Genomic DNA, 23,301 nt, shown 5'->3' with positions numbered 1-23,301 from the left:
AGATTGGTGGGGATTTGGAAAAGCCCCTATTAGTCAGGTCCCTTATCTATTTTTGTTGGATTTTTGCGAAGATTTGTAAAACTATACATTTTTGGAAAGGTTATTGTCTAAGGAATCAGAAAATCAATGTTTCCATTTGCCCAGGTGTGTTTATGGCGGCCATATTGGAACTTACAAAATGGCCACCATTAAATTACTTTTTGTAATATCTCGGCCTCTAAATAAGCTGGAACATTGATTTCAACTGCTAAACCTACATTTTCAGGGTCAAGGAATCCAATGGTGGTAGTTATAAATCTCAAATAATTACAAAATAACCCTTAGATGCATGACTGAGTCCAAAACGGCCTGGTGTGATTGTTTTCTTGCAATATTAGTTTCACCAAGTAATTTTGTCAGATTATTTTGAAGATTTACCAAAACTATAATTTCTTTGGAAAGATTATTATCTAAGGAATCAGAAAATCAATGTTTCCATTTGCCCAGAGGTGTTTATGGCGGCCATATTGGAATATGTTTTGTCATATCTTGGCTTCTAAATAAGATGGAACATTGATTTTAATGGCTAAACCTACTGTATATTTTCAGGGTCAAGGAATCAAATGGTCCAATTATCATTTCATTTTTGTATCATCCCATTGAAATACATAATCCACCATATGAGTAAAAAACCGACACAGCCCAGGCAGTAAGTCAGACACCAACTCAGAGTTCTTTTATATTTAACTGTGAACTTTAAATGTTTGTGTAACCATCTTAAACATCATGACATGTGTAAAATCATAGACAGTCTCTATGCATCATCATAATCATTACTAGTAAGACGCCTCAGGGCGACATGCGACCTTGCCCTAAAGGCCAATTCTTGGCTATCTGGCCAGTGATGTATATTGGGCCAGTTACCCAATCTCAACAGTGCCTGTTGAAATTGGCAGAACATGCCCATACTGTATATGGGCATTGCCAGATATGCCCTTAATATTGATGACATCGGGACAGGGATCTCCATATATGGGCATAGACCCGACAAGGACGTAATTAATGTGCAAGTGTGATATGGGAATGCCCATATGTCAGAACAAAGATATGGGCATAAAAGGGACATGAAGCCAGGAGTGTGATGTCAGAGCAGCAAACCCATTCTGTTAACAACTTGGGAGCCAAACTCGTTCAGTGACGAGTTAAGGCCACTAGGTGTCCCCCTGCCAAAAGGAAGTTATCTCGTTGACAGACGAGGCAACGAAGAGTTAACTGTGCGTGCCTGCAGCTGCCCTCTGAATGACCTGAGTCCATTACGTCACCCCGCAGCTGCAGGCAGTTAGACAGGGGGAGAAATTGCGGAGGCAGTTTACATTGCTTTAGATTCTACTTTGAAACATAAGAAGGGCTGTATCTATGAATGAGATGAAAACAACGCCAGAGAAGCAGAGATCTGATTGTTTTCACGGCGACACTTTACCGCGATGGTCGGTCCCGGTTTGGATTTTAGTTTCGCGAGCGTTTGTAAACAAATGGATTATCCTCCTCAATCGTCAGTGGACACTCACGTGCACACGCACAAAGCTTCCGAGGCTCTTCAAAATTAAAGCGTAAGTGAACGACGGCAGCAGCAACAGCTAGAAATGTTATAAACCTGAGCAGGCCATGTGTTAAGAGTGGTTCCCCTACATCACAGTGACATCAGAGCATGATGATACTGACTGACTGAAGGAAGCACTGACACAGCAACACAGAGGGAGACAAGCTGCAACATTTCTCATGGTATACTGCGACCTTTGGTCGCAACAACAATCATCACTTTTGTGCATCAGAGCTTGGGAATCATCATCGTTCTGGAACTGGCTGCTGCAATGATACATGTCAATACAGGCTTAGCTTTGTAGGAACATCTGCTAGAAGAACAGTCAGATTTACACTTGCATTGGACCATCTCAAGGATGGCCTTTGGGTCTGGGAGGACTTCTGTGGTCGTTGGTTTCAGCATGCCAATAAAGTGTTTGAAGTACCCATTTTGCAGGGGATCCAACTGTGGATCCTTCAGAGCAATGGCTGCTTGTGTCCATGCCCTTGTTTGGACATGGACTCTCATGATTGTGCTGCTTCAGAGCTCCAGGTGTTGGAGGGAGCTTGTCACTTTCTGCTCTGTGTTTGCAGAACAGTATGCCATCGCAGTTCAGGAATGGTCTTGATGTTGTTTCTCTTGGGTGAGTAAGCTGCACATACAAGGACTCCAGTGTTGACAGCATTCCTTCTGTCACTTTTGCTTCATCCAAAAGCATCTATAGAGCATTGATAACGTCTTCATCTGTTTTGAGCTAGATCTGTGCATTTAATAGGTTGGTTTTCCTTCTTCGTGGTTATTTTCTTCAAAGACCAGGTCTAAATGTATCTAGAAGCAGATGTGATGATCAGCTTGGAAGATCCCCTGTTGTACTCTAGAGTTTTGGCAGCAAGATAGTCAGATCAGCCTTAAGGCCCATTCCCACTGGGCCAGATAACAGATATCTGGAGATATTTCTCCAGATATTTTTCCATGCAAAGTGGATGGTAGATACAGATACAAAAAATATTTGCCACAGATAAAAGTATCTGTGGCAAATATCTGTGGTAGACTTTTTTTTTATCTGTATCTCCCATCCACTTTGCATGGAAAAATATCTGGAGAAATATCTCCAGATATCTGTTATCTGGCCCAGTGGGAATGGGCCTTTAGTCTGACACCAACCTCAGACGCATAACACATTATGTGTTTGCTGTTGGTGTCATCTCTGACTTGATACTTAATAGAAGCTTCTACTTGTCTTTGTTTATCTCTGGTTGCACTCTTCAGAGAATCTTTTGTCATAATCTTGTGTTAGTTGCATCAGTCTGTCATTGAAGAAGCCACTCAGATCCTTGACTGTCACTACAGTCGCAGTTTTTTTGCTCAGCTTCTGCACAAGCACCATGCCATCCACTAGTGCTGTCTAATGACTGTAAACCCTGTATCTGTTGCATCTTGGTGGGTAGAATCTCCAGCTTGAGGTGGCTGGTCTTCATGGGGCATATCTTCTCTTGTCACACAGGTGAAATCTCGCTTTTTCGAACGCACATCATTTCGACAACGGAGCGTCGGCAGGTATCGCTACTCACCCCACGGAGGTTAGGGTTAGGTTGTTGAATAGATCACAGAAGATGACTGTCAACACTGGAGTCCTTTGTATATAATAATAATAATAATAATAATACATTTTATTTATAATGCACTTTACATTTGAAGCAAATCTTAAAGTGCTACATTAAAAACCGAAAAACTAAAACAACTAAGAATTAAAACGAGAACACAGTGAATAAAATCAGAACATTGATCACCTATACACAGCTAATAAAAACACATAGTCCTTTGGAGTCCTTTGTATATGCATCAACATCAAGACAATCCCTGCCATGGCATCTGTTCTGCAAACACCTGGAGCTCTGAAGCAGAGCATCTTCAGGGTCCATGTCCAAACAAGGGCATGGACACAAGCAGCCATTGCACTGAAGGATCCACAGCTAGATCCCCTGCGAAATGGGTATTTCAAACACTTGATTGGCATGCTGAAACCAACGACCACAGAGGTCCTCCCAGCCCCAAAGGCCATCCTTGAGATGGTCCAATACAAGTGTAAATCTGAAGTGATGAAAACTATTATGATGATGCTAGAAACTGTATATGATTACACATGTCATGATGTTCAAAATGGTTACACAAATATCCAAAGTTCACTACTAAAATACATCTCAATAAAAATAACTCAAGAGTTATCTGACTGACTGCCTGAGCTGTGCCATTTTTTACCCATATGGTGGATTATGCATTTCAATGGGATGTTACACAATAATTAATGATAACTTGAACCATTGGATTCCTTGACCCTGAAACTGTAGGTTTAGCCATTGAAATCAATGTTCCATGTTATTTAAGTCAAGATATTACAAAACATAAATTTTACAGCGGCCATTTTGTCAATTCCAATATGGCCGCCGCAGACATCTGGGCAAATGGGAAAATGTATTTTCTGATTCCTTAGACAATATCCTTTCCAAAAATGTATAGTTTAGCAAATCTTCAGAAATAATAATAATAATAATATTGCAAGAAAACAACCACGCCAGGCCGTTTTGGACCCAGTCATGCATCTAAGGGTTAATGTTGTAATTATTTGAGCTTTATAACTACCACCATTGGATTCCTTGACCCTGAAAATGTAGGTCTAGCAGTTAAAATCAATGTTCCAGCGTATTTAGAGGCTGAGATATTACAAAACGTAATTTTATGGTGGCCATTTTGTAACTTCCAATATGGCCACCATAAACACATCTGGGCAAATGGAAACATTGATTTTCTGATTCCTTAGACAATAACCTTTCCAAAAATGTATAGTTTTGCAAATCTTCACAAAAATCCAACAAAAGTATAAATCAAAGCATAAGGGACCTGACTATATTTGGTGGGGGAGATAGTGTCTCCTTCAGAGTACCTAAAAGCAAATCCATTCAGCACCAAACCAAATAATTGTATTGTTTGGCCAACACTGACTCAATTATTCTGATACATTTAGTAAAGTTTTAATGACCTTATATAAATTGTAATTGTTTACAATTTCTGTGAAGTCATTAAGACTTGTGGAAATGGTCTATGTTTATGTATGATATCCTGTGTGGCCAAAGCTGTGAATAGAGAGTGACGTGTATTGATGTATCGATTGACGTATGGCCCTTCCAGCAGTCACCCTGTCACACAATTGTCGATAAGCAGAGAAGGAGTGCGAGAGGATGGAACGAAATAATGAAGAGCAAACTTACGGTTGACTGGTTTTATATGGTATATATAGTGTGGGCTCCTGCTCTCCTCACATTCCCCCGTCTCTCTCCTCCCACTTGTGCAGAGAGGAGCGCGGCAGCTGAACAGGTGTGCGCAGGTGTGCTGAAGAGGTTTGATCTCTCCCTCTCGCGCTTCATCCATCTCTCTCTGTCACATGATGCAGCTGCGGCTCTCTCCGGCGGCACCTCATTGTCATTCCGGGGGGACGACCGCCCTCCAAAACTTATCTAGCAATGGAGCTGGGCTCTTACAGTGATTATACAGATCCTCCCGGAACAGGGACCCGCAGTCAGTTTTGTCTGAGCCTTATCTCAGGATAGGTAAATGTGATAAAAGGACCCCCTATACATAAAACAATATCATCTCTGCATGCACAGATGCAGTACAAGCACCCACTTGCATGCACGTGTAAACACATGCATGCAAGCGCAGCTCACCCTCTCTCGTGCTGCTGCTCACATACAGTATGCATGCACACACACACACACACACACACACACACACACACACACACACACACACACACACATTCTTATATTTGTGACCTACACACACACACACACACACACACACACACACACACACACACAAACAAACACAAGCGCATGCAAACACGCATGTGCACGCACGGACGTGCATGCCCATGTTAGTTTCTTTAATTTGGCTGTCCTGGTGAAAGGATATCTGACACCAGATAACCGCCAGATAACCGCCAAAGTGTCCTTCAGATACCAGCGTGGCATCAGGCTGACGTCACACGAAAAAGTGTGATGACCGAGATTCAAAGAACAGAGAATGCAGACGCTCTGCATGTGTAATAAATTACCCCATAAAGAGTCAAAATGAGAACAAATTGCACATTACGCTTTCACTCCTTTGACGGATCATTTTTGTGGACAGCGCTATAACAATGGGTAGACATCATTCACCGTTTTTATTATTCACAGTCACAACCTACCCCACAGCAATTTTGCCTAATTACTTGCTCCATGCAGAGTGCGCAAGTACTGCGTTCGGTGATTTTGTATGTGGCGCGTCTGTTCACTTAAACGCCTGCGTAAATGTCTGTGTAGCCAATCAGAAACCAGCATTCTTGGTGACATCACCATCAGCAGCCAATGAGGGACAAGCATTCTTGTTGACGTCACCACGTGCGACCTGATATTAACAAGTAAGACACCGAGCATCATCAAGTCTGCTGATTAAACAAACCTGGTGAAGCGAGCTGGTGGCATCATCTTCAGCTTGGAGGAGCACAGTGTAACACACTAGATGTAAAGTCTTTTACTGTTTAAGGGCACATCGTTGCTTGGATCATCATGGACATCGCGCTGTACCTGATCGCCGCTGCGATTCTCATCGTGCTGTTCGTGTTCGCGGTGAAGCGGCGCGGTCACACCAAGAATGAGGGCAATGCTGCGGAGGAGGTGGCGGCTGCTGTGGCCCATGGGAAGATGGCACCACCGGATCCGGAGGTCCGGGACATCACACGGATTGAAAGACAAGGTGCACATTCTCACATTCGTGGCCTTGGTTTGGGTGATGATTTGAAGCCAATAAAGGAGTCTCAGGGGATGGTTGGCCAGTTGGCCTCCCGTCGGGCAGCTGGCATCATCCTGGAGATGATCAAAGACGGAAACATCGCTATCGCTGGCAGGGCCATACTGATCGCTGGCAAACCTGGCACAGGAAAGACTGCCATCGCCATGGGTATTGCCCAGTCTCTTGGCCCTGATACCCCATTCACAGTGATGACCGCTAGTGAAATCCTCTCCTTGGAGATGAGCAAGACGGAGGCACTCACCCAGGCTTTTAGAAAGGCCATTGGAGTGAGGATAAAGGAGGAGACAGAGATCATTGAAGGAAAGGTGGTGAAGATCAAGATTGATCCAGCCACTGCGGTGGGCAAACTTACTCTAAAGACAACAGATATGACGTCCATCTATAACTTCGGCAACAAGACGATTGAGAGCCTCACTAAGGAGAACATTAAGGTTGGAGATGTCATCACCATAGACAAAGCCACTGGTAAGATTAGCAAGCTGGAGCGTCCCTCCACCAAAGAACACCAGCTTCAAAAGAGGAAGGAGGTGGTATCCCTCCATGAGATGGACGTCAACATGAGCCGCCCGCAGAGCTTCCTGTCCCTCTTATCTGGAGACACCGGAGAGATCAAGCCTGAAGTCCGTAAGCAGATCAATGCTAAAGTGTCTCAGTGGAGGGAAGAGGGCCAGGCCGAGATCATTCGAGGGGTGTTATTTATTGATGAGGTTCACATGCTGGACATGGAGTGCTTCTCCTTTCTGGACCATGCCCTGAAGAGTGACCTGTCCCCTGTTCTCATCATGACCACCAACAGAGGCTTCACTCGTATCCGCCTAGACCGTCTCATCATCATCCCCACCTACCCGTACACAAAGAATGAGACCCAACAGATACTCAAGATCCGGTGTGAGGAGGAGGATGTGGAGCTAAGCGATGAGGCTCTCACGGCCTTGACCAATATTGGACTGAAGAAGTCCCTGCACTACTACATTCAGCTAATAAGCACTGCAGGGATGGTGTGTCGCAAACGCAAGGGGACACAGGTGGAGGGGGATGACATCATCTTAGCTTCCTCCCTGTTCCTGGATGAGTCTCTCCTCTTCAATGAAACAGAGCAGACCCATATGTGCTGATGAACGGCTCATCCCGTCAACTTCACACTCAACACAGCACTTCCATGTGTGTCCTGAGCAGTACGCCTGCATGGTGTGAAGTTTGGACAAACACAGATATCTCAAGAACAGGCATACATAGAGATTCCTTGAATTCCCAGATATTTAAGTTTATTGAAACAGCAAAGACGATTAGCTGGCATGGTGTTGACTGCTTTATTGTGACATTTACTGAGAAAACTAATAAACGGTTTTGCCTGTAGATTGATTGAAGACTTTATTAGAAGTTTGCAAAGGATGTTTTGAGTAAAAATGTATTATCCCGTACCAATCTATGGGCTTAAAAAATACAGCCAACAACAAATCATTTAGACTGCAATCTTCTCTGCAGCTTTGTAAAGAAATTGTAGTAGCACTAGTAATTAAGGTAGTATTACACACATTAGATTCTTGCTCTGAAGTTTGATATTACTGCCACTGGGTGGAGCTCTTACATCTCTATTGTACTTGCATATTGGGCTTCTCACAGATGTTGGTTTTCTATAACATGCCTCTCATCTATCTATAAATGCGACAAATCTCTGTCTGTCTGTCTGTCTGTTTGTTTGTTTGTAATCCGCGTATCTCGAGAACCGTTCGTCCCACCGGCTTCAGATTCGGCACGCGCGTTCCCCGCCGCCGCGCGGAGTGCAGTGCCGGGCCTCGACCCGACCCGACTCGCGGTTTTCCGAAACCGGCGCGAAACGTTCGGAATCTCCTTATGCGGAGCTGATTGTTGACATCAGGCTGTTCCGGAGGAAGCGCTGACTCATTGTGACATCACTTCATAAAAGGCTCTGACATCACGTACGCCACATGAGTCAACAAAAAATCTCTGTGAATGTGTATGTATGTATGTAATCCGAGTATCTCTAAACCATTCTTCCCACGTTCTCCATATATGGGCATAAAATGAATGCCCGTATGCGGAACTGATGTCTGACATCAGAGTTTTCCGCAACCAGTACTGTGTGTGCAGAGATCTCCATATATGGGCATAAGGGGTATGGGCATAAAATGAATCCCCGAATGCGGAGCTGATGTCTGACATCAGAGTTTTCCCGCAACCGGTACTGTGTGTGCAGAGATCTCCATATATGGGCAGAAGGCAAACAGATGGTCCAAACGGGTCCTATGACAACAGGTATATTGGGGTTTGCATTAAAGGGTGGGGACAAAGGCTAACAGATGGTCAAAACGGGTCCTATGACAACAGGTATATTGGGGTTTGCATTAAAGGGTGGGGCAGGCATAAAATGGACGCAAATAGACAGATATCTCCATATATGGGCATATGGGCATAAAATGGACCCAGAACTATATCTGCAGTGATCTCCATATATGGAGCTGATTGTTGACATCAGGCTGTTCCGGAGGAAGCGCTGACTCATTGTGACATCACTTCATAAAAGGCTCTGACATCACGTACGCCACGAGTCAACAAAAAATCTCTGTGAATGTGTATGTATGTATGTAATCCGAGTATCTCTAAACCATTCTTCCCACGTTCTCCATATATGGGCATAAAATGAATGCCCGTATGCGGAACTGATGTCTGACATCAGAGTTTTCCGCAACCAGTACTGTGTGTGCAGAGATCTCCATATATGGGCATAAGGGGTATGGGCATAAAATGAATCCCCGAATGCGGAGCTGATGTCTGACATCAGAGTTTTCCGCAACCGGTACTGTGTGTGCAGAGATCTCCATATATGGGCAGAAGGCAAACAGATGGTCCAAACGGGTCCTATGACAACAGGTATATTGGGGTTTGCATTAAAGGGTGGGGACAAAGGCTAACAGATGGTCAAAACGGGTCCTATGACAACAGGTATATTGGGGTTTGCATTAAAGGGTGGGGCAGGCATAAAATGGACGCAAATAGACAGATATCTCCATATATGGGCATATGGGCATAAAATGGACCCAGAACTATATCTGCAGTGATCTCCATATATGGACATAAAATGGACGCCGACAGACAGACAGATACAGATATCTCCATATATGGGCATAAATGGACACAGGCAAACAGATGGTCAAAACGGGTGGTCAAAACGGGTCCTATGACAACAGGTATAATGGGGTTTGCATTAAAGGGCGGGGCATTCATTCTCTATTTACATCGTTCCCGAGTTGGCCAGGTCGCCGACTAGACGCTGGGGTGCCCGAAGGGCGGCCCAGCTTCTAGTACCTATAATAACCACATTATAGTCAACATTCCCAATTTCTGTATTTTGCTGACCTGTAGGTAAAACAAACATTAAAGTGCCTTTGTTTACTGGAAAGTAAGACACCTTAAGGGCGAGAAGAAACCGCATTGCGCAGGGAAACAACAGACTTAAAAGTAGTCAGTGTAAATCTGGCAATGTACCGGTACACACACACAGGGCATGCTCTGCTGGCACACAAGTAGGCCATACGTGGCCACGGGTGCACTGCAAGTTGGCACCTTGACAGAGTGTTCAAGCTGGTTTATTACCAATTGATGCTTGATTCACACTTTTGACAGACCTAAATAGTATTAGTGTCCCATCCTTGCTTCTCTTCCCTCTTCCAAGACACAACCTGCTGTAGAGGATACCCGATGTAATCAGCAAAATGGTGTCAGAGAGTCAAGTCAGCACATTTTGGTCATACTATACCTTTCAGCAAGGGGATTAACCCCATCTATGTGCAGGTTGGTTCTCTTTGGTTAATATTCATATGGAAATGTTTATTTCCCTTGAGCTTGCTGGAGATAAGACCTTGAGCAAGGAAAAAGGCAGCAAAGACCACTGGAAGCTATTTCTCACGGCTTTCACAGCTATGAATTATTGAGAGATTGCAGGAAAACTGGGCTCTAGGGTTCAAATAATCTTTGCTTTGTAGCAGAGTAGATATTTGTGCTCGTGGATTGTGGTCGATGGGTTTTCTGTGATGTTCCTTTGGCTTACATGCTTTGCTGTGTAATAAACATCATTAATGATCATTGCAGTGCTACTATATTACTGTCACTGAGGATGAATAATTGAGGGTGTATTTGGTGCATGCTCAGTGAACACACATTTATGAAGCAGCGCTTATTCCTTGTGATTTTCGTTTTTTTGTGTGCCATATCCCTGCTCTTTTCTATCATTTAGTAGCTTATTCCACATATCCACCATTATCCTGTATCAGTCACAAATGCAATAGTAAAGAATAGGTATTATCTGCTAGTTAAGGCTCTCATTCTGGCCACTGTGCCACAGCCACTACTATTCATCAGTAATAATCCCCACATTTAAAGAAACCATGGGACTTATTTTTAACCAACTGTATACAGTACTAAAGTGTGTTAACGCAATATACAGTAACTAGCACATGAAGTGGTTACACGTGGTCTCCCCACATTTCCATTGATACATTTGTACCTTGGTGTTATGTAGGACACCTACTGTTTGACAATGTCAATAAAGTTATTTGAAGCCGACGCCAGTAAACCAGGTTGGACACCGCCATTTAAAATCTACTTTAAATCGACTGTTATCAGAAGGAGGAATAAGCCAATTTTCCAGCTACCTGTGACAGTAATGTGACATTACGGAGATAAAGAGGCTGCCTTCGCAGGAAAGTGTCTTAAGTGAGGTGAGGTGTTCACCCTTTTGAGCAGTGCAATCTGGTGTTTTACCACAGCAACAGCATGTACTTGGAAGTATAGCTCTTTAGTCAGTGAAAGGCAAATCTAAAGAACTAGAAGGTTAAAAAAAAGGCTAATTTAGTGTTCAGCACTGTAAGCGGAAAGGGGCACAACCTTCGCTGAACTTCTGACAGCACTAACAGAGAATGCTTGTGGGGATGCTGCTGCCTCTCAATGGGTGTTTGAATTTATAGGGGCTTTTAGATACAGTTTCTAAATGGAGCAGGGTGTATGCCATCTTTTCCTGCCATGAGATAGGAGCAGCAAGGTGTCCACTGTGGCAGAAGTGGGATTGCTCCCTGCTGGTTAGTTCCACAGTAATGTACCTGTCACAGTAGTAGCACAGTGCATCCCTCTCTTTCCAGAAATACTCCTAACCTACCCTGCTGCGGTTTAGTGTTCGCATAGCAACATCTCTCCTTGACCGCGGAGTTTAGAGCCAAACAAACTTTTTAATTATTTTTGTCATTTTATTTTGCTTCAGCAAACGTGGCCCGAGGACACATTTTATACGGCCTGCGGCTTCATTCCTAAATTGTATTATGAATGGCCCGCCAGCTCCGTCGAACAAGAATATTTTCCCAGAGTATGATTTGTCAGGATTGTTCCCGATTGTCTCATCTGAAGGGGTCAAAAAAGTCTATTTTATTGTATTTTTGACCTTGCATGTCTGGTTACATTTGGTAAATGTGAAATAAAGATTATTTGTGTTTTGTTCACAGCAGACCCCTGACAAATTATCATTAATTAAATATTGATGATGTTAGTTAAATAGAATAGTTTAAATGCGATGCATTTGTGACTTTGTTATGGTCCGACCAAAAGTACAGGAGATGTAGTCGGCCCTTGGGTGTTTTAATATTTTCTAAAGTAGCCCCCTTTTTAAAAAAGTTTGGACACCCCTGCTCTACTCATTAATGGCTAAACCATTTTTAGCTTAGCTTTTAATAGCCTTCATGTTAATGGTTTTCTCAATCATGTTTATTATTATTATGGGCTCGCTGAAAGCGAGAACACTATGTTATCTTCATTATTTATAGAGTGAGTTCCGCCGCATAGTGAGTTCCGTCGCAGACAGTACAAAGGCAGGGCCCTTAGCCAGTGAGGTGCAATCGAGTTGCGGAAAAACATCTGGGAGTGGTGATAGCTGGAGTATCGGTTGAGCTTCACATGACAGTGAGCACGTTGGAGAATATAGTCACGAGCGAGCCCACACTGTTTCGTAGGAACAGTATCTCTAGTTACAATTATTACTTGCGCCAGCAGAGTGCCTGTGTTTGGCTGCGTATGTACTTAGGTAGGTAGGTACAGTACACACTCTATAGTCGAGGGAGAGCGAGTGCATTCTCCGGCAGCTGCATGAGAGAATGCACTCGCTTCTTCTGCTATAGTCACAATCATTACTATCAGAATAGAGCTTTAACCAGTTTAATAAACGTTTTGTGTTAACCAAAACAAATATATAACTAAGTAACAGCACTTTTAAATAATGTTCATAGCCAGCATATTTAAAACAGAGCAAACCCCATTAGTAAGCTACAGCTGATGTTCAAAGTGTGACCTACAGTAGCTGGTTCTGTGCCCTTGCCCACATTAGCATGCAGGCTTGGCCTTTGACCCCACAGCCCATGGCACTGAGTTGCAGAGGGAATCGCTGGGTGTCAAGGAGACAGAGGTTCAGCAACAATTGAAAATGACAGCTCATTCATCATGGCGAAGGTATCCGTTCCACTGAATAGAGCGCATTCTCCACCCTAGACTGCGTCTGCCGGTGTGCTTAATTAAAATGCGCGAAGCACAGTAAACAACTTCAATGAGTTTCTACTCTCTTGCAGTGCCACCCCATCAAAAAGCCATACTTGTTTGGCATTTATTTTCCGAATGCTGAATTGAGCTGTTAAACTTTGAGAGGGCATGTGCATTCATTGATTATTCCTTTTGTTCAAAGCCTGTTTTCCTTTCTGCTCATTATGGACACTTTAGTAATCAAGGTTCTTTGTCTGCACACACACACACACACACACACACACACACACACACACACACACACACACACACACACACACACACACACACACACACACACACACACACACACGTACACACACACAGAGGACTCATCCAACAGTGGGTTACAGAGCACTGTTGCATGACATGCTAAATTACTTGTATAATTCTCTGCTGCGTGCCTGAATCAGGGGTACTATTTTAATTGGCACACTCATTTTCAGCACTGACTGCCTTGAATACACAATCCGTATTTTATCTGTCGAGTGAAAGTCATGCAACTCCCATATTTATGTTGTTTAGTTTATGTTAGCCGACTGAAATTCCCCTTGGACCTCTGTGTTGTTGAATGATATTGTTGTGGGGCCAGTAACACGCATTTACAACATAGTCTGTAATTTCCCTTAGAATCATAATCATCTTTGTTGTCATATCACAGGTTTACAGGTGTAAAGGAGTGGGTGATATTTGTTTTTTTCGAGCGGAAGAGAAAGATAATGAAACGCGAGATAGAAACAGGTTAAAGGAACAAAAAATATATTATGTATACATACTAAGGCTGGGCGATATTAGGAAAGTTAGCCACACCCACAGTGTTGGGTGTATGGTAAAAGGGGAGGGGATGATTCTATAATGTCATTAACTCTTTTCAGTGGGGCTTTTGACTCAGCTTTCAGGAAGTAACAAAAAATTCCCAGGGAATGCAAATTTGCACATTGTAACCACACACGGGGGTCTATTAGAGTAATGTTAACTCCATAGACACATACAAAACAGAAAAAGTACAACACTATGGCACCACCTCTTTAAAGGTAGGATAAGCGATATTTTGGGGTTAAAACATTTTTTTTTTTTTTTTTTTTTTTTTTAAGGTTGAAGCTCTTTATTTTGGTAGTAATCATTGGTTTAGTGTTTGTTCAGAAACAGTTTCAGGTGCAGTGAGCAAAGCAATGTCTCTACAACATCTAATTCCCCCACTCGGCTGCAAATCTGAACAGCGTTTGAATCGCAGGAATACACATCCGTTCAGCAAAGTTCTTTCTTCTGTTAGTCTCCTCTCCTTTACATTGTCTGATTTATTTTTGGGCTTTTGCGTCTCTCTCTCTCTCGCTCTGTCTCTGTCTGCTCAGTGACCGTGCACTGCAGCATCATGCTTGTCCTCTGGCACTGCAACTCAGCGGGGCAGCATTCCTGGCTTACATATCCCAGGTATTGGAGGAGGATTTGGTCTCGTCCTATACCCTCCTCCTCCCCGGTACCAAGTACAAGGTGCACGTGTTATATAAAAATAAATAACAGCATCAAGCGCTGTATATCACCACCTCCACCACTCACCCCTGAGTTCTTGAACATTACAAACTTCTGTGTCAGAGTGCCTTTCTAGTGAGATGGCCTTGCTTTACAAATGATTGTATTTTATATAAAGATTGTGTCCAGTCCCACTGAACAATAAAGTTTAAAATTAGCCCACATTTCTTGCCTGGCTCCAGCCCATAGACCCGCCCACTCTCTGAGCGGACTGGTTCTCTTGGTCTGGTGTTGTCATATGACGCTAAAGTTTCTCTGGTTTAGGCAGAACCAAGCCAATGAGAGTCGGAGCCTCGGAGGAGGGGGTGGGTCTAACTTTTGAAAATCAACAGAAACAGTGGAGGGAGGGGGAGCTCAGCCAAAGCTCTTAATTGCTCCCTTTGAACTTCAAAGGGGGTTGTGCTTACCTCGTTAGCATCAAAGATAACAACCTGTTTGATGCCTGTTGGTGACAGATATATGAATTTGAATGGGTCGTTATGGCTTTAACTGGTCTCACCATTCACAAATCGGTCACGTGGTGTTGGGGGCTACGTCAGTCAGGTTGTAGTAAAGTCAGCTGTTCACGGGCATGCGAGTTTCATTGAACGTAGAGGGGTGAACGGGGAAGTCATACTTTGCTGACCGCTTTGCACAATAATGCCATGATTTTAATATGATGCCATTAAATGAACTGTTTTAACCTTTAATAAATGAACAAAGTGCAGTATACTGGAGCCGTGATTTCATGACAAACAGCGCGTCTGGCAGGTAAACATTTCCCCGACTTTAGCCTCTCTGTGACTAAATAAGTTTGTTACGATAGTCGCCATACAATGCCTGTCATAGAGGGGAGGGTTTTTGTGTACACACATACAGTCAAACACAAGTTACACAACCCCTCCCACCAGATCTCTTGTGATTGCAAATTTCAAATCCCCTCCTGTCAATGGGACAATGTCAGTCAGTTTGAAATCAGGCTACCACATTTCCAAATTCACTGAATACCAAAGGGACAAATGATCAGATTTAATACGTGACTTTTCTGTTTGAAAGTGAGGGTTTTCTATTTTAATATTTCAGCAACATTGGGAATGTGGTGCTGGATTCTGGAATATGAAAAATATAAAAATAGTATGTAGCAAAGGTCTTCAGCAGCGTGTCTGAGACTCCTAGGGGCCCTCAGATTTACTTCAGGGGGATCCACATCTTTGTTTCTTTTTTCTTTTACTTTACCACTTCAAACCTACAGTAGCAACCCTATTCTGGGGGGAACGTTCTCCAAAAATAGCAGATCTTCAAGCTCAAAATGCATTGCAACGCACCGCATGAATCCAACATATTAATAGAAAAGATTATGTGCAAACAAACAAACAAACATACATACATTAATTTACACAACACTGATGATAGTGATGTCAAACAAGTCTATGAAGCTATGCCTATGAGAATAATGTAGCCTATTCTATGAAAATGTTTAATATGCAACAATATATTTAATATATGCACACCTCACTCACACCTACGTCACCCTGCCGATCCGAACGATATGTCTTGAGTCATAGGGCCGTATATATATATATATATATATATATATATTTAAAAACATTAAAAAACATAAATATATATATATATATATATATTAAGGGTGGGGAAGTTAACGCGATATTAACTAATTAACGCAAAATCCTTTTATCGGCGATAATATTTTTAACGCGCGATTAACGCGGTGATTTTTGCCCCCCGGTGCAGTGAGTTTTGAGCCTCGGTGCACCCCGTAGTCAGGAAGCGAATGCAGCCCGCAGTGCAGAGACACGCAGTAGTAGCAGTGGTAAACAAGACAGTCACACAGACAGTCAGAGCGGTGGAGGTTTTGGGACACAGGCAGGGGCAGACAGACAACCACGGTTACACTCATTGGAGACTATTGGACTTCACTCAGTAATCACAGTTCTCTCGAGAACACAGCACATTATTTTGACGGGGAGTGGAGGCTTCTGTTGCATAGGCTGACTGTTATGAAGACGTTAGCTTCACGTTAGCTTCAGACGTAGCCTACTAGCCTACTAGCCCTAGAACTTGTCTGTGCTTGTCTGCCCCAAAGCCTCCACCATGCGTGTAGCCGGAGAGTGTATCATTGAAAATAATCAGCAAACTGCTGATCACCGACAGTGAACACAACATGATCGCAGGGGCCAGGGAACTGGATGGGCATAATGCCTTGTGCCACACATCTTCAGCGAGCTATAGCCTACTAGTAAGACACCCAAGGGTGGAATGCGACCTCAGGGTGACATGCAAAAAAAATAAAATTTTTATTCGCGCCAATTCTTGACAATCTGGCCAACCACAGCGTTTCTCTGACGATTCTAGTTGTTGTCATTCTGGGGGGAGTTTGTTCATGTTTTTGTGAGGGTATCAACCCTAGGAGCTCAGCACACTCACATAATCATGGCACACTCACAGAATCAATGTTATGCCCATACATGGAGTTCCCTGACTATGTTATGTCAAAACATGCCCATATGTGGACATTACCAAATATGGGCATTTCCAGATATGTCCTTAATATTGATAACATTGGGACAGGGATCTCCATATATGGGCATGAACCATATGTTAATTAGTAAAGCCAAGCTTAGGTTTGATGCCTTGGGATTTCTATATTTGGACATAAGTGTGTACCCAATAGGTCATCATCTGGAAAGGTAGGGTGTAAATCAGAGTAAAGGCCCATTCCCACTGGGCCAGATAACAGATATCTGGAGATATTTCTCCAGATATTTCTCCATGCAAAGTGGATGGTAGATACAGATAAAAAAATGTTTTGCCACAGATAAAAGTATCTGTGGCAAATATCTGTGGTATATATTTTTTTTATCTGTATCTACCATCCACTTTGAATGGAAAAATATCTGGAGAAATATCTCCAGATATCTGTTATCTGGCCCAGTGGGAATGGGCCTTAAAGCAGGCTTTTGAGCTAGTTAGGGCCAGAGATTGATGACATCAGAAATCCCCATATATGGGCATAAAGGGATTTTGCTTTTGGGAATGCCCATCTATGGCATTTTTATTTTATTTTATCCTTTATTAATAAAAATACATGTATGTATCCATATACATATGGAGTTCAATATTTATGTTTTTGGAGAAGGTATGTTGTAAATGTATGCTACTTAGTAAGGGGCCTCGGGTTAGATACTCTTTGTATGGCCTCTGGAGGTCCTTGGCGTCGGTTAGTAGTATGCCCAGCACATAAGATGTGGGACGTCACAAAGCCTGCGGCCATGTATCATTTTCCATCAGGCCTGTTGGTTTTCACGCTCCAGTGCGGCGTTCATGCGCTGCAAGTCAATGGCAGACTTGGCAGTCAGACAGACAGCCATTGACTCCGGCCTAACAATGGCTACTTTCTATGACGGTAGTCCCATATGACATGATGGACTGGACTATCTCCATATATAGTGTTATCCACATTTCGTGTAGCTGCCCTGTACAGGAAGTGATGTCACAACTCGCTGACATCACACTGACATCACAGAGGCTTCGGAAGGACGGTCACGAGGCTTCGGACACTCAAGCGACACGATTCTTCAGAGTATATGCGACCTTCGGTCGCAATAATCTCCAAGCAATACCACCGCAATGTGTGGCGTCGTCACGTTAATGTTAATGTATTGTTAATCTAAGGCTACCAACGAGCCATCACAGTGTCTACATAATAACAGGGTTTATCAAAGTGAACTAGGGGTGCCATAATCTTAACACCAGTCCAGGGTGCGTTGCCTCAGAATACTTTGATAATGTTTCAAATGAAGCCTATCAATATTACTTCAGTTAAACCTAGAGCCTCTATGCTTTGTAAAACGCTGCACTGTACTTGAGTAATTTTTCCTTACACAAACGCTTCACAAAATAAAAGATTAGAAGCTCACAACGCATCTTATGTGAGCTTGTAGATCGGCTATTTTTGGTGAATGTTCCCCAGAATAGGGATGCTGTGGTTAAAGTGATTAAATGCCACGTAAAAAGTTAATTTATTTCTAATCTGTCCTAATGGAAACGCAAATTTTGCCCCAGTATACTTTGATAATATTTAAAATGTAGCCTATCAATATTACTTCAGTTAAACCTAGAGCCTCTATGCTTTGTAAAACGCTGCACTGTACTTTTTTTTTCCATACACAAACTCTTCACAAAATAAAAGATTACAAGCTCACAACGCATCTTATTGTGAGCTTGTAGATCAGCCTTTTTTGGTGAATGTTCCCCCCAGAATAGGGATGCTGGGGTTAAAGTGATTAAATGTATAAAAGTTAATTTAAATCTGTCCTAATGGAAACATTTTCTCGAATATTCTGGACAGTAAGCCTATTTGTCATATAGAATTTGAATAAACTAGGTATTTGTCTACCTCCCATGTTGATATGAGTATTATATATCTGTTTAAGGTAGTTTTAGAACAGATAAAAAATATGCGATTAATTCGCGATTAATCGTGATTAATTATGGACAATCGTGCGATTAATTCGATTACATATTTGAATCGATCCCCAGCCCTAATATATATATAAACTTTTATAGCACCTTTCATGAAATTAATTGCAGTTTGTCATCATGCAAGTGCTTTACAGAAAAAGCAAAGAAAAAGTAGACATGATTAACTCTTATATTGCTCCGGACGTTCCCGTTCGCCCCAATTTTCTACTCTGCTCAAAGCCAATACGGCCGCTCGTTCTTTTACCTTATTGATGTCCGTAAGCTGATGAGGGGTCGCGCCGCCGTGTACAGTAAAAAAATCTCCCGTCATGATGGTCTCAAAAATCCACTATGCATTAACATCAACGGAGACCAATTCACTTCCTTGTTTATTTCTCTGGCTCTGCGGCTCTGTAGCGATTGACTGGTCTCAATGTATGGCAATCATCCACGGCCAAAATTCACATTAATTCTTGCATGAGGCCGCCCTCTGCTGCCAGTATCACCAAAGTGCATGTTGCGTAATGAAAAAAAAAAAAAAAAAAAAAAAAACGTCTATCTGCTGTAACGTCGCAAAGGTAAGACGCTTTTTGCTGGCACCAGACCCAATAAATAAATAACAACATCTGGCAGTAAAACTGTTAAGCAGAAAAGAAAAGCAAAAACAAAAAAAAACATTCAAAACAGTACAGACATTAATAACAGCACAGGGATTTAAAAATCAGCTAAAAGCAAGAGTGAAGAAATAGGTCTTGAGCTGTACTTTTAAGCTATCCACAGAGGCTGCCTGTCTTAGGTGTACTGCAGTCAGAGAGGTACGAAGGTGCCAGACCATTGAGAGTTTTATAAACAAGTAGAATACATTTAAAATCAATCCTAAAAACAACCGGGAGCCAGTGTAGCATAAAATAGCCGATCTACAAGCTCACAACATGTCGATGTAGATCGGCTAGTTAAATTATTTTAAAATGTTTTTCAAAATAGTAAGAAAAAAAAAGGCAAAGAAGTTTAGGGGTAAGGGGTAAGGCATGGACGAAAATAGGGCCCATGTTGTCATAGTGTCCCTTTTATGCCTGTACGGTATATGCAGATCTCTGTATCTTTCAGTCCATGGCCCTTTTATTCCCATATCGAGATCCCTGCTGTCATCAGGAAATATTTATCGGTTATCGGTTGGATCCGCGGTTTTGGACAACTGGATATCCAGTCCTTTAGGGCGAGGTCGCTTGTCGCCCTGAGTCGTCTTACTAGTTCTGTGTCTGCAAATATAATCTGCAACAGCATGCAAAGTCCAATGGAAGGTTTAACATTATGCTATAATAATTACTGTAGGCTTAGACACTGTTCAGGATCTATTTAATTAACTTTTCTTGCATAATTTGGAGCAGAGACAAATCCCCCAAAATGAGGTTGTCATGTTAAGCCATTCCTTCAATTAGTTTTTCTGAGTTCAGCTCATGATGTAACTGCTGTCAGGCAAGACTGAACAACTGAGATTGGGATGTTTACGCACGCACGCACATGCACACGCACACGCACACCCATGTACAGTAATTGGCTGTGCCAGCTCTTTAAGGGCTGTGCTCCAGTCCCTCTGGGTGTTAATGTGGCCTCTGAATGTCTGGCAGAGGCTTTCCATTCCACATATCCAGCCTCTGCCCTCCCTCGCCTGCTGCCCATTAAAACCAGACCCATGACTACATAGCAATTAGCGCTCATCGGCCTGTAAACAAACTGTGTGTGTGTGTGTGTGTGTGTGTGTGTGTGTGTGTGTGTGTGTGTGTGTGTGTGCGCGTGCGTGCGTGCGTGCGTGCGTGCGTGCGTGAACCTGTGCATGTGGGACTGCGTGTGTACATATATTTGTGTCTGTGCTGAGACAACATTTTACTCCCAAGGTCAATTTAATTGTAGATACAACATGCAACTTCAAAGGTCTTCGTCAACAGCTTTTCTTTCTTATGACAGGACAATTCAAATACAGCTCTGAGTATCTGCAGTAACTAACACAGTGTGTCACTGATAGCCATTACATTCTAAATGGATGAGACATGTACCGGTATAAGGTGCGTGCATGTCTGTGTGTGTGCGTGCATGCAATCCGTGAATGCATGTTTGGGCTCTTTTGTGTGCGCTTGTGGCTGTGCTTATGTCTGGACGTAACTTGAATAATGGAGGAGGTTCATTGATTCCTGTGACCTGCAGGAATATATACTGACAACAATGTTTATACCTAGCAAAGTAAACAAATAGATTATCTTTGGCCCAGTAGGGGAAATAAAGCACTGAACAATCGGCATGGCCATCGAATGAATTTTAAAATCACGCCATATGCGTGTGTGTGTGTGTGTAGCATGCACACACACACACACACACACACACACACACACACACACACACACACACACACACACACACACACACACACACACACACACACACACACACACACGAACACAGACAGACAGACAGACAGACTTATTGATGAGACTTCAAATCTGGCCTGAGACACTCTGGGGGCGCAGCTGTAAAGTACCTGTGTGGATTCAAAAGTATCTGGGTTTGACTCCACCGTGGTGCATGCTACTTGGATAAGCACTTTAGAGAGGGAAGCTGGGTGAGGAGGGTAATCTTTGTCACTGTGTGACTCCTACTGGCTGGGGTGGCGCCTGTCAGGGGTGGTGTTGAACGGAAGGAAGGATAAAACACAAAAAAGCTCAAGAGATTATTTCAGTTTTGGTCCAAATGTGTGTGTAAACTGAGTGTCATGTGTTTTGGAGGCCGATTTGAAAAATGTAGGGTGGCATGTCTTTCATGTGCCTATAGCGGGAATGTGCGTACAAAGTTGCACAGCAATCGGAGGCTGCGTTCATGACATGAGGCATTTTTTTCAAAACGGGCCACTCCTGCAAACTTAACACATCAGGTGCCCAAAATTGTTCAAGCTTTAATCGGGTGTTGCCATGGAAACCCACCATTTTATATTGTTTTGGACCTCCAGGAAAAAGTAATCTGAGTAAATGTAATCCGAGTATGTCTTGAACCATTTCGTTATAGTATTTTCTTTCACTCAGAACAGAAAAATACTCCTCATGCATAGAAGGAAGCATGAGGTCAGTCCATTGTTCTCCCCAGGTTGGCAGAGTGAGTGTAGTACACGCACACACACATGTATAATCTATCACTTGTAATGGGCATACATCTATCACCCATGAATAGATAATATGTACACTACCGGCAGTGGATACTGTATGATGTGAAGCAGGTATGTACAGTACAGTGTCAGCCAGCTACACATTGCGATACGGGTTCGATCAACAGTGAATATAATGAGTGATATACAATCTATTGGCCGTTAAACAATTATAGCTAAAAGCCAATGTCTGAGAAGGATTAATTAATTGGCATAACAGCTAAAAAATATTGATACTCTAAATAATTGACACAGATATTCATTGATGTTTTATCAACAAACATAAGAGAAAGTCTGAGTGGCTTCATAGCAGGCATTCACCACACTGAAACTCTGCCAACAGGGCCATTCAGGACCAGACTGTCACAGGAGCAAGGAACACGAACGCTCAAGTATTATGGAAATGAATGCCCCTCAGCGAGCAGTGCAGAGCACAGTGAAAAGTTCTGTCCTCCCGTTCCTCTTAAAGGTTATATCTAGACAGGCTCACACGCTTCAATAAAAAAGTAAATTTTAATACCACACTGAAATGAATGGGATCCGATGGCCTGGATCCGAAGTTAATCTATGCTTTGGAATTGACAGTAAGGTCAAGTATACCATGAGTTGTATCCACTGGGCTATATGCCAGTACATGCCGGTATTCTTATTGGAACTATACTTAGTTGACCGTATATCTTCCCTGACAATAGACTTTTATAATCGACTAAATAAATGAGTGTGCTTAACCACTTAAAGGGCCAGTTCACCCCTGGGACAACCAGACTCATCATGCTGCATCATATGATGCAAAATGCATCATCGTTCATTCTGAAATACTAAAATATCTCAAAACACAGATAGAACACAAAAAATAACTCAGGATTGTGTTGATCGTGTCCCAAACAACAATAAAATAAGATCTGGTTGTCCCAGAGGTGAACTGGCCCTTTAATCCCTATTTTATAATTACTTTGTCGCACAACAATCGTGCAAATATTGCCACATTGTGAGCTTGTACAGCGGTATTGTGTAATATTACTCCATTAAACTTTTTTTCTTCTTTATTGATTACCATTTTCATGATTTATCAGTTTAATAGGGAGCCTTTTCTCTCATCTCAGACATACACACACCACAAATGCTATATGCGGCT

The 23,301-nt window shown here is 42.6% G+C and overlaps 1 protein-coding gene across 1 annotated transcript; it reads left to right on the top strand.

The window, feature by feature from the left end:
- Window positions 1-6,165: 6,165 nt before the first annotated feature.
- On the top strand, window positions 6,166-7,524 carry LOC308303001 (ruvB-like 2; the record flags this gene model as incomplete). The annotated part of the gene is made up of 1 exon (XM_080747320.1): window positions 6,166-7,524. One exon carries the CDS (start codon window positions 6,166-6,168, stop codon window positions 7,522-7,524), a length of 1,359 nt encoding a protein of 452 aa, XP_080603446.1.
- Window positions 7,525-23,301: the final 15,777 nt, after the last annotated feature.

This window comes from Nannobrachium achirus (genome assembly GCF_963921795.1).
Source record: "Nannobrachium achirus genome assembly, chromosome: 18".
Taxonomy (NCBI): Eukaryota; Metazoa; Chordata; class Actinopteri; order Myctophiformes; family Myctophidae; genus Nannobrachium; species Nannobrachium achirus.
The sequence above is the reverse complement of the archived record's forward strand: the minus strand, read 5'-3'. Positions and strand labels throughout refer to the sequence as shown.